Source organism: Podarcis cretensis (genome assembly GCF_951804945.1).
Source record: "Podarcis cretensis genome assembly, chromosome: 4".
NCBI classification, from domain to species: Eukaryota; Metazoa; Chordata; class Lepidosauria; order Squamata; family Lacertidae; genus Podarcis; species Podarcis cretensis.
This window is the reverse complement of record NC_137173.1, coordinates 84699970-84712206: the sequence shown is the minus strand read 5'-3', so window position 1 is coordinate 84712206 and position 12237 is coordinate 84699970. Positions and strand designations below refer to the sequence as shown.

The 12237-nt window shown below is 41.0% G+C and overlaps 1 protein-coding gene across 3 annotated transcripts in view; it reads right to left on the bottom strand.

Moving 5' to 3' along the window:
* The window catches only part of FGF14 (fibroblast growth factor 14), a 301405-nt gene that overhangs the window by 67079 nt on the left and 222089 nt on the right, over window positions 1-12237 (bottom strand). For all 3 annotated transcript variants that reach the window (XM_079973074.1, XM_079973075.1, XM_079973073.1), the window contains exons 2-3: window positions 9185-9295; window positions 5718-5821 (exon numbers count right to left, since the gene is read on the bottom strand). In XM_079973074.1, the coding sequence (XP_079829200.1) occupies window positions 5718-5821; window positions 9185-9295 (215 nt within the window). The remainder of the gene's footprint in view (window positions 1-5717; window positions 5822-9184; window positions 9296-12237) is intronic.

Sequence of the window (12237 nt, the reverse complement as noted above, 5' to 3'; positions counted from 1 at the left end):
TTGCTAGTTCATAGCTCCACCATGATCCTGCTCCCAAAAATAAATAAATCAAGAGATGCTGCAGGTCACTACTTGCGTGGCTAAAGTCAAGTTTTGTGAATTATTGGTTGGTTATGCATGTAGCACAGGCAATGCGTGAAGTGCTGGGATCCATAAAGTGGTGCAAAGAGGACAGGTTTCCCCACAGGATTTCAAGCTTTTTCACCTCTGATCCTAGTTGAAAATGATATGGAAACGGCTTCTCTCAGAGTATGTCAACACTTCTAGTTCTGATTCCATATCTGTCACTTATCTGCTACAAGTGAAGTATCCCAGACAGTGTGCAGAATCCAAATTACATCTGAAACTTGTAGGCTGCATAACAAAAGCATTCCTTACTAGTGGTTTGTACAGCTGAATGCAAGAGTAATTAATTCCATTATATGTTGTGCACTGTAAAGAGATAAAGAGAAGTGGAAACCTAGTTCATCTGCATAATAATTCTGCAATATATGACTTTAGCAATCTATTTATTTTTTTAAGTGACCAATGCAGTTTATTAACTGCTTTTTCTGAAATTAACTCCACACCAGTTTGTGGCATTGCTATCTTTTACTATCAAATTTAGTTCTTCAATGCAGGTGTGTTTCAGTTCCAATCTATTTCAATTTCCCCAGAAGAACAGCTCTTCAAATAAGCTGCAAACAATGCCATGCAAAGGAGAGAGTCCATTTTTGTAAATGAGCTCTCCTGCCTTCGCAGCCTCCTGAAAAATGCCATGAGGATCAGGAGACTCTCAATGGAGGTCTGGGATGTAGCAGGGAGCCTGCAGTGGGAGAATTGCCAGAAATCAAGTGGAGAGGTCTCATACAATCAGGAAATCACTTGTGCAAGGTGTCTCCACAGCAGGGAGAAGAAGGTGAACTTTGCCCGAGCGACTTCCACATGCACAGCATTAGGTAGTGCTCACAGCATTTATTTGTTTAACTTTCATTTAATATATTTATATAGTGCTTAATGTTTAAGACAGTCTCTAAGTCAGGGGTCAGCAACCTACAGCCCATGGGCCACAAGCGGCCCACACGGGTCGTTTAAACAGCCCACGAGCTGCTCCCGAATCGAGCCGCCCTCTCGGCGAGTCCCGGCGCACTGTGCTAAACCAGTGCAGCATGGAGCGGGGACTCGCTTCCACGGTGCTGGGAATTGCACCTGCCGGAAATCACGTCTGCATGTGCGCAGATGCGATCTGCCCCACAGAGCGATCTCCGCGGGAGTGAACCAGCCCAGGTGAGGTAAACCTTGCTCCAAGTTAAGATGGGGAAATCTTAAATTTCATTATGTTTGCTATTAAGTCTTATGTTTCATAGCACAAGAATACAAAATCTTGAAATCATGGAGCTGCCAATTACCATAGAGGTCACCAAATCTAAACTCCTTGCTGACTATAGCATCCCTGCTTAAATGCCTCCAGTGAAGGACTCATAGACCCATAGAACTGTATAGTTGGCAGGGACCCTGAAAATCCTCTACTCCAACCCCCTGCAACACAGGAATGTGCAGCTGCCCCATACAGGGATCAAACCTACAACCTTGGCATTATCAGTGCCCACCTTCTTCTTCTTTGGCGATCACTCGTAGCCGAGTAAGATTGGGGCCAGGAATCCTGCTTCACTTTCGAACAGCTCCTAGTCTTACAAAGTTTCTCTTAATTTTTAGCCAAAATCAGCTTCCTTGCATTTTTCACACGTCAAGTCTAGTCCTTCTGGGGCAACAGAATACAATAAATGCTTAGGTTCAGATAGGTCTCTTTTCCAGCCGGAACTCACTGGAACTCAATTCCAGCAGCTCTCAGGTGGGTTCCATTGCCATTATAAGAGAACAATAGAGGAGTTCATGGTGAGTTCTGGCACCTCTTTTTTTAGAAAAATAGCACTGGGTTCAGACAAGACGCAGTGAAATTTTTGAATTCCCCCCCCCCCTTTGAATAGCTGACATCCATGAGATATCATAAAATGGTGAAGGCTGGAGTCTAAAGTAAGGCTAAGGTCACACTGGAGCTTTTTATTTTTTATTTTTCCTTCCTTTATCCACTCCTGCACAGTACAACCTTATGCATCTTTATTAGGAAGTCACACTGTGCTCTGTGGAGCTTACTCCAAGCAAAGTGCGCATAAAAATATAGCCTTACTCTATTGGTAAGTGCCTCTCTGCCAAAAGGCATCCATGGTGACATACAATGCTAAAATCAACAATACAACTAACTGATCAACAAAAAAGATCACTTAAGCAACAGCACAATTCTATGCATGCCTAATATGATGTAAATCCCACAAAGTTTAATGGGGCTTCCTCCTAGAGTATAGGATTGCAGCCTAAGATCAACTTGGACATTACACTTGAACTTGGTACACTGTGCAGCCTCTTTTTTTAAAAAAACAACCACCACATTTTGCTAAGGTTGGTTCTGACCTCTGCGCCCCCCCCCCGCTATGAGTTCTTATATTTCTAAATATTTCACACTCTTGAAAAGAAAGAAACAATTCTTTCCTCCAACAAAATGCATTGCCCTCTAACTTACTAATGCACACTATGATAGATTGAGCCAGTCCCTTTAAGAAACACCAGTCAATGCTACAGCAACTTCTGAAATATACAGTTTACATTTCTTTGCATATATGCGGAGCTTTTTTCAGCCAGAACTCACCAGAACACAGTTGCCATTATAAGAGAACAAGGGAGGCATTCATGGTGAGTTCTGGCACTTCTTTTTCTAGAAAAATAGTACTGCATATATGTTTGCATGCACAAAAACACAAAGGTACAGGTACACAAACACACCATTAAAATATAGCCTTTCTATGTCAATAGTTATAGTGACTTTAACTGCAATGGAATAGTCTTTAAAAAGCCACATGGAAGGGTGTTAAGTCTCCCTTCCTAGGAATTTCCATTCTGCAGATTTACAGACTACCTGCCAATCTATTTTTAGAAACATATTTAACATTTCAGAATGTCTTTCTTACCCCTACAAATGATGGAAAACAATGTAATAACCATGAGTTGGGGGAAATGTGTTAATTGCACCCAATCCTACCACATAGGAAAAAAATTGCTACGACTATGAAGTGAGTTGTTTTATACAGTGGTGCCCCGCAAGATGAATGCCTCGCAAGACGAAAAACTCGCTAGACGAAAGGGTTTTCTGTTTTTCGAGGTGCTTCGCAAGACGAATTTCCCTATGGGCTTGCTTCGCAAGATGAAAACGTCTTGCGAGTCTTGCAAGTTTTTTCCCTCCCCCCCCTTTTTCTAAGCCGCTAAGCCGCTAATAGCGCTAATCCGCTAAGCCGCTAATAGCCGTGCTTCGCAAGGCGAAAAAACCGCTAGACGAAGAGACTCGCGGAACGAATTATTTTCGTCTTGCGAGGCACCACTGTAGATGCTTGTCTGTAAAGCCAGACACACAAATAAAACAGGGACAGGGAACATGCGATCATGGAGATGTTGTTGGACTACAGCTATCCCTGATCGCTGACCATGATGTAATGACGTCCTGCAACCTTCTCATGGTCACACATTCCTCATACAAAGGAACAGAAAAGCAACACATCACGGCAGGAGTTCAGATTCTCCCCAACCTGGCGGTATTTGCACACTTTTATTTTGCAGTTCTTCTACGGCACACTTTTAGTACGGTACTCAAAAACACAGATCTTCCATATGCCCATGTTTCGATGTATGACAGAGAGGTGCTGTGCAATACTCATTTTTATCTCGATGACATTTCAGCTACTAGAACATTTCCTCCTAATTAACTTTAAAAAGCACTGTCATCCATTCAAAACAAACAGAATATTTTTCTTCAGGGTATCAGGAGCTTGATAATATGTCTAACATTCCTTCAAATGGGGGGGGGACCCCAAACCATTACATTGGTAACTCAAGGCAGCTCTTGAGATAAGGCTTGTAAAAAGCATAATGAAATTCCAAGCAACTCCTCTAACAGAGAACATTATTTAAAACCAATGTTACGATCAAGCTAGAGGAATGCACACCTGGAAAAAAGGGTTCTGTGTATTTATCACCAGCTAGATAAGGAGCTGCTTCCATAAACATGTGCTAGGTGCGCTGGGTGGAAGCCCAAGTCAGCAGCCTGCATGCACACAGAATTAATGAGACTATCAGTGACATGCTGCTGCAGCCATACAGTTGGATCAGGGCCGCGCAGTACCATTCTGCCAAAAGTAAGCATTTTCAGTTCAATGGGAGAGTTAACCACACCCTTGAAACTCACCTCCTCAACTGACTGAGTTGAGTTTTGACTAGTTCATCTGCCTGAATAATATCTACCAGAAGCACTTTTTTCTACTATGTGACTCCTTTTATTTTAAGGAATTAAAAACTTTAATTCTACCTCAATGACAATAAAACAATAGCTTGCAAAAATGCTGACACGATTCATTTTTGTATGCATGAAAAATATATTTTTCCCCCTGCACAAAATGTTTGAACAATCAGGCCAAAATGATGTACCCGGGAGGCAGATAAACTCTCTCCCACTGAAATTGTAGGGTCTCCCATGTGCTTTGGTTTATGGAGGAGAAGGTTTTATTGCTTCAGTCATGACAATGACATCCTTGATGGGAAACCCACCAGCTTCAATTATCATGTTAGAATGTAGGATAACGTATACACAGCATCGCCCAAGTTAATCAAAACACATTGTTATCTGAATTTACTGTGAGTCTTCTTTGGAATCTCATATCAGCTCTAACTCTGAAGAATCTTCCTATTTATCTTTACCTCCCAAAGCTTTGAATTTCATGCAAATTATCTGAATAAGTGAGGCTGTAATACTGTATAGTAAATATCAATATATTAGAAAAGTTTGGACTTCAGTCTCCACACCTTGCAGTCATAGCACTGTAAAGATAAAGGTACCCCTGACCGTTAGGTCCAGTCGCAGACGACTCTGGGGTTGTGTGCTCATCTCGCTCTATAGGCCGAGGGAGCCCATGTTTGTCTGCAGACAGCTTCTGGGTCATGTGGCCAGAATGACTAAGCCGCTTCTGACGAGCCAGAGCAGTGCACGGAAACACCGTTTACCTTCCCGCTGGAGTGGTACCTATTTATCTACTTGTGCTTGACATGCTTTCGAACTGCGAGGTGGGCAGGAGCTGGGACTGAACATTGGGAGCACACCCCGTCACAGGGATTTGAATCCCCATAGCACTATACAGTCATATTAAACAAAGTCCTCCAGCTACTGCTTAGAATGCATCTTCTAATCATTATCAAATTATTGCATGGGCATAACTAACTGCTGCTTCTCATGTTTCATGGATAACATGGGAGTGGCTGCAGCACTGCTGTTTCTTGCAACCCTGAGACAGCAACAAAAGCTGCAGGCCTCATGCTGTGATTCCTCCCTGTGCCAGTGTGTGGGCTCATCCTATGTGGCTCAGAACTTCTGATGCTACTTTCATAGTTCAGGAAGATACCTTACTGCAGTCGCTTCCACAGGACAAAAAATGTTGTGAAAAAGGGTTGTGTCAGTGATTTGCAGTCTGAAAATCCCACATGAAGGTTCTATCTCCTTATTAAACCCACAGGTATTAAGAATCAATATGTAGAATCATCTCACCATTCTTCTTTACAAATCCTGCAAGATTTTCTATTAATTGGATCTACCTTTTTATAGAAAAGTAGATTAGAACCAACAGCCATGGCATATTACTTACTGACGTATAAAGGAACCCTTCTCCATTTAGGGCTATATACAAGCCTGTTTTTACACCCTGGATAGCGACAACTCGAAGTCCCACTGGTATAAGGTTGAACAATGCTGTAAAAATAAAGAAGATCTGTCACAGATAAGCAAATGATGTCATGTAGAAATCCTACGCACAATTAATTCTCAAATTCTATCTGTGACTATATTGTAAGACTGAAGCCAGAATACAACTAAGTTCATTTCAGCCACAGTATTAGAAATCAAGCTAGGAGTAGTGGCAGTAGCAGATTTAAATTGGTTCAAAAACACTTCTCGCTGTACCAGAATTGTTTCAGATTGGTTCCCATGAAAAAATAAATATGTACCTTCTTCGCTCAGGTTCACTTTTGTCATGTGTGAAAATATTCAAAGTTACAACAACAATATATTATTATTTGTACCCCACACATATGACTGGGTTGCCCCAGCCACTCAGAGTGGCTTCCAACATATATAAAAACATAATAAAACCTTAAAAAGTTTCCCTACACAGGGCTGCATTCAGATGTCTTCTAAAGGTTATATAGTTACTCATCTCCTTGACATCTGATGGGAGGGTGTTACTGTACATAAGGTGGGCACCACTACCAAGAAGGCCCTCTACCTGGTTCCCTGTAGCTTCACTTCTCACACCAAGACAGAAGAATTAAACCAGGAGTCGGCAATGTGCGGCCTATGGGCAGGATGAGGCCCACTGTTTTACCGGCCCATGAGCCACCCCCAAACTGAGCCGCCCACTTGGCGAGTCCCCCGCGCACTGCGCTAAACCAGCACAGCGTGGCACGGGGACTCACCGAGTGGCACTGGAAATCACATCTGCGCATGCGCAGATACCAGAAATCGTTTCTGTGCATGTCCAGACACCAAAAATCACTTCTGCACAGGCGCGGTTTTTGGCATCTGGGCATGCACAGACGCGATTTCCGGCATCGTGCTGTGCCAGTCTGGCCCACAGACGATCTCCGTGGGAGTGATCTGGCCCATTGCCAGTAAACCTTGCCGACCCCTGAATTAAACCCTTCCCTGCTATCTAAACCTTATGACAACAGGGCTTCAGAGAAGCTGAATTGCAGCATCCATCTCTGAAAGTATCAGTGTGCACAAATAGCTGCTTTAAATTGCTTCCCATAGCAACGGTCTCCATGTGGTAAGCCATTTGTGTGTTGTAGCGGCTCACCACACAGATGGGTTTTCTTCGTGCAACTTCAGCCTCTCACTCTCCTCCCCCCCCCCCCCAGGTCTGTGTTGATGTGTGGGAAATCTCCTGATATGCCTGGCAAACCATTGCACACAAACAGCTGGCTGCATGGAGTCAACAACAATGGACGACGATTGAAGCATCCTCCATACAGTGGAGTCAAAATCCATCTTGGGCATATTTTCTGGCTCAGCACTTGCAAAGGATCAAGCAATCACACAACAGTTTTTCAAAGGGTTGCTTATTGATTTAAGCTGGGAGGGGAAGCATCCACAGAAAGTGAGACCTTGAAATCATGACAACAACAGGTACAAATGTTTTGACCAAAGTGAAAATGTATGAAAAAGAACAACTTGCTCATTATTGCTCATCACAGGAGAGGGACATGACTCAAGCAATATGCCCAGGAGGGAGAAAAATAACAGACCGCTCACAGGAAATACATCAAGAAAATTAGGCTCTATTATTAATTCTTTGTCATATTAGAAGATTGTGAGCACCATAAGAATTGGACTTCTGAAGCTGCTGTAAAATGAAGCAGATGCTTGCGTCTCTGCAAGTAAACAACATTCATCTTGTATAGGGCCCCACACCACCAAGGTGGCCCCACACAGCCCGGGTAAGGGGCATGAGCGACTGTGGGCTACTGCTTGCCTTAATTGTACAAGGTGGCTGTGCATTGTTTTGCTTATTTAAAAACCTTTAGAGGAAGGTGCTCATGTTGCACACAGCGCCATGAGCCACTCTTATGTTTTCTCTCTCCTCCTATACTTCAGAGTGAGGCAAAACAACGTCCTGCCATTCTGGAGCCACTCTAGTTCTTACCACACTCCTTGACCACTTCAAACATTTAACTAAAGCAACAGCTCCCTCCAAACCATAACTTTTAAATGGAGTTTTCAGGTGTGCTGGATGTAGCAGACCAAAACTCTCTATAAGTGGTTTTCAAGAAAAGTTAGAAAAATGGAAAGCGAGGGGTTAGGAGAAAGTGGAATGTTGTTGGTAGGATGACATCCAGCAGTGGCCCTGGTCTCTAATACATTCTAAAACAGCTTGTTCAGGAACCGTTAGTGAATTATCTGTGTATGCACAGCAGAGCAATGATGTGGTGAGAGGACATCCACCTACTAGCCTGTCTTTCCCTCCTTTCCTCCATTCAGATTTCCAGGCAATGCAGCCATGTTGGATACTTTGCTGAGGCAGCAGAGAAGAAGAAACACATAATCCTAAAAAGTCCTGCCCTGTGTGCATCCTATCCGATTGCTCTGCTGGTAATGTCACCCTCCTTCATGTGGATTCATATTTCAAGCTCTTGAGCAGCCCATGAAGATATGTGGAGGAACTCAAACCAACAGACCAAAGGGGAAGCTTTACTCACAGTATTTACAACATTGGGCTCCCTCCAGAGGATTAACACAGAAAAGAGGGTTTTTAATGGAACACGGAAGAGCGAGTGGAACCGCCACCCATCCTAGGGTACCCTGACCAACCTCAAGATTTTAAAATTGGCTTAACTTTCACTGAGCTGGAGACACAGTAAGTGACATTTCTAATGAATAATGGGAAATGCCATCACAATTCATTGTTGCATTTTGGCTGCTGCTGAATTCAGCTGCCACCATAATGATAATGAAATATTAAAGTAGTCCTTTGCTTAGTAGGGTTGCCATATTTTGAAGAGCCAAAGAGCGGCCATTCAAAGCAAATAAATGCAGTTTGTCCCAAATTTTAGCTCTGAAAAAGAGGGCACATGGCAACCCTACTTATAGCAATGCTATCTATGTAATTTAGAGTTATTTAGTGTTATTAAAACACACCTTAAGAGACTATTATGCCTAGTAATACTTCAGGAGGCCTGCACACTTAAGCTGAAATTAGCAAGCAGGTATGGAGATTCTTCTCAAACTAGCACATAATTTTAGACATTTTTGAAAACTATTTTTGTTGAAAAAGAAGCCAGGCTATCATCCTGCAGTGAGCAGTTTCAGCACTTTCCTGAAATCGCATGCTTTGTCTCATTCACATATATGAAGGCACTGGGGTTTTTAAAAAATATGTATTTTGTATTTCAATTTGTAAATATCAAAAAAAGCAAAAACAACGTTTACCAAAAGCAAAATCAGAAAACAAGAGGCATAAAAAAACAACACTCAGTGATGTTTGCATGTAAATCTTGAAATGGTTAACTTTACAATATGTGAGGAAGAGATGAATAGTTTCCTAGAACAATCACTTACTAGAATTACTGCTGTCATCCTTGGTTCCATCGAGACTTCCATCAGGGTGCATTTGCAAGTAGTAGCCTTGCCTGCAATATAACCTGGTCACTATACCCTTGAGCTGGGGATCTGAAAGACAAACATATTTCGTCACTAGCCTCCAAGTCATGTAAATAGATATCCTAATGTCTCTATTTGAGAACTGCACAGCTCCCCATAATGGCTGCCTTCAAGGAGTGGGGATGTAAGGATTGGTGAATTTTGATTCACCCATTTCCTCATTTTTCAATTCTGTTTTCTACACTTCTGCAGCAATTTGTGATTTATTTATTTTAAATATCCCATGAAAATTATTCAGCATCTTAGTGCGAATTAATGCTAATAAACACATTTTTGTATGCAGATTTGACCTGGGTACACATTTTTGCCAGCAATTTATCCTAATATAATGATTTCCCCCCCTGTTTTAAAAAAATAATATATTCACCTTTATGCACACTTTTACCCAATATATGCATTTTTATAAAACTTGGTTGGAGAACTGGACCACAAAATTCAAATGAATGCGAGTTTTGAAGGATGGCTGTGCTTCAGTTCTAGTATTGTTTCGGAATGTGTGACTTTGATAGATTTGCCTTTAAATGCAAACTGAATTGAATTTCTACTTCGTCCCTAACAGGAAGTAAACAAATTCCTAACAGGTTATCAGAATTTTAGCACCCATTCTGCTCCTGAAAAATAAGGAGAAGCCAAAAAGGACAAAGCTTTTATCAACTGATGTTGATAACTGATGAACCACCTTTTGTTTCCCACTACAAATGGATGAGCCCCATTTTATCCCTGAAAAGTGTCTTTGATAGCTTCTTTTTCTGTCAGCTGAAACCAACATTCCAGCAAGTTGGTAATTCATAAGATAATTGAAAAGATCAGTTGATAATATGTTTATCACATTATGCATTTTTCCTCTTAGTTACAGCTCAAAATGGTTGTTCGTGTTGTTCATTCCCATATTGAGAAACATCAGTAATTTAAGATATGATCCACGTTGCCCACATAAAACAAGGGTAGGTGAGCTACATTTTATTGGACATAGCCTTACTGATTAGACTATGGAAGCTCACATAGCTAACTGGTTGAAATTCGGGCCTATTAGACATTATAATGACTAACACCAGGGAACACACTGACTGTGAACAACCACTTAGCAATAAATAAAAATGGGACTCTTAAGAAACAGAAGTGCTGAAATAACTTGGAAAATTCCCAGCAGCACCAAAATAGAATTGTTATTTCTTCATAAAAAACATAAGCCTCTTACTCTTAAAATGTGTACAATATAGCTCCATTATAATTAGTCATCTAAATTGCTCAATACAAAGTCTATCCATACTCTTTCTTTCTCTTTCTGCCAACAAGAGCTGCAGCAATCCACCTTTGTTCTAATCCTGTTCCTATTTGCACAGGAAATCTGTACAGGCTCCAAGTTCTACTTTTTAAAGTTCTCTTCGTAAGTTTAACTCTTTTGAAATGCAGACAGGAGTGTAATCCGGTTGGTACACTTTCATAGGAACATACTTTCAGTATTTTCAAAAATTTCTAAACTTAGCAGAGATAAATGTAGTGTACCATAATAATTAACATAACCTGGGAGGTCCAGGCCAACCAATCACTCAGGAAATGAAAAATTGTACCTTTCAAGTTCACATTATTCGTAACTAAAAATCATGTTTGCTAAGCACGGTTGTTAATAATGAACAATGTCACATGCATACAGGAACAAGAGGGCTTATAACACGGAGAGAACAGTAAGATGCATGTCTTTCAGCAAAAGGATTCCAAGCAATGTCTGATAAAAGAGAGCTTTCTCCAGGCAACTGAAACCTCCTGTCCTATTTCAGACGTGAATTGTGTGTCATTTCTGATAAAAGTGGGGCATCATGTTGACATGTACTCCTCAGGTAATGCTGGCAGATCACATCAGGTATGAAAATGTCTTACATTGGTAGAGTGATATGGAAGGTTATATTTTTTACGTATTGGCAGATTTAATCCTTTTTGTCTTTTTCAAATGTCATATTATTGTGTGCATGCAAAAAATCTAATAATGCGGATTACCTTTAAGAATGCAAAGTCAATAAGAACCTTGAAAAGTTATGCCTTTTTCAGAGTTGAACCTAAGTAAAACTACGTAACAGGCATGACTACGCAACAGACATTGTGCCTAGTTTAAAAATGAAAACATATTGTATATGGTAAGTTGCATGTTCTCAAGCTATGTGTTCAGAATAGAAGGGCAACTGCTGCCCTTTTTTTCTTGTTAAAATTTAAATCTATGTGTGTAAAAACTTTATGCTACCAACCTCAAAGGAACTGTATGGGTAATTCCCACCCCTCTTTCCTGCTCATTGGAGAATAGAATATTCTGCAGTTTTCTGCCAAGGGCATAATCAACAAGTAGCTCAAGCCCTCCATCCGTCATGGAAGTCTGTGATTCCAAAACTGTCATGCATGAGCAAACCCTCCATGAAAATCAAATCATGTAATCCATTTTAATTTAGTCACATCCAGAAAGTACAGAGACATAGCAGAATGACAGAGCCATTTGTCACTTTGCTTCTAATTTATACAGAAACTAGCCAGTCCCCATTAGTATGACTACCAAGTCAGAAGCATCTATAAATCAGTAGGTTGCATTTCTATAGGAATAGAAAACAGAAGGGCAGTGGGATAATAATACAAGATTTCCATATATAGGAGCACTAATACCTGGCTAAGAAAAAGAAATTCAGATGGTTCGGTTTTTTTATACAAGACAGGGATTGCCATCGTTTTTGTGTATGTCTTTCATCTGTGTTCCAGTTTCAAATAAGCTTCCCATAAATCAAGGTTTTATTCCAAAGCTTCAGCTGTGGGCTGAAGTGACAACGAAAATCTGCAGGCTAGAGAACCCTGGCACAGTTTTGCACCTGGCAATTCTACCTATATCAAGGACTAATGTAATTCATTTGGCTACAGCCCTTTCAGAACTCCCTCTAGAATTTTAATTTCTAAAGCACCTGGGAAAATTCCAT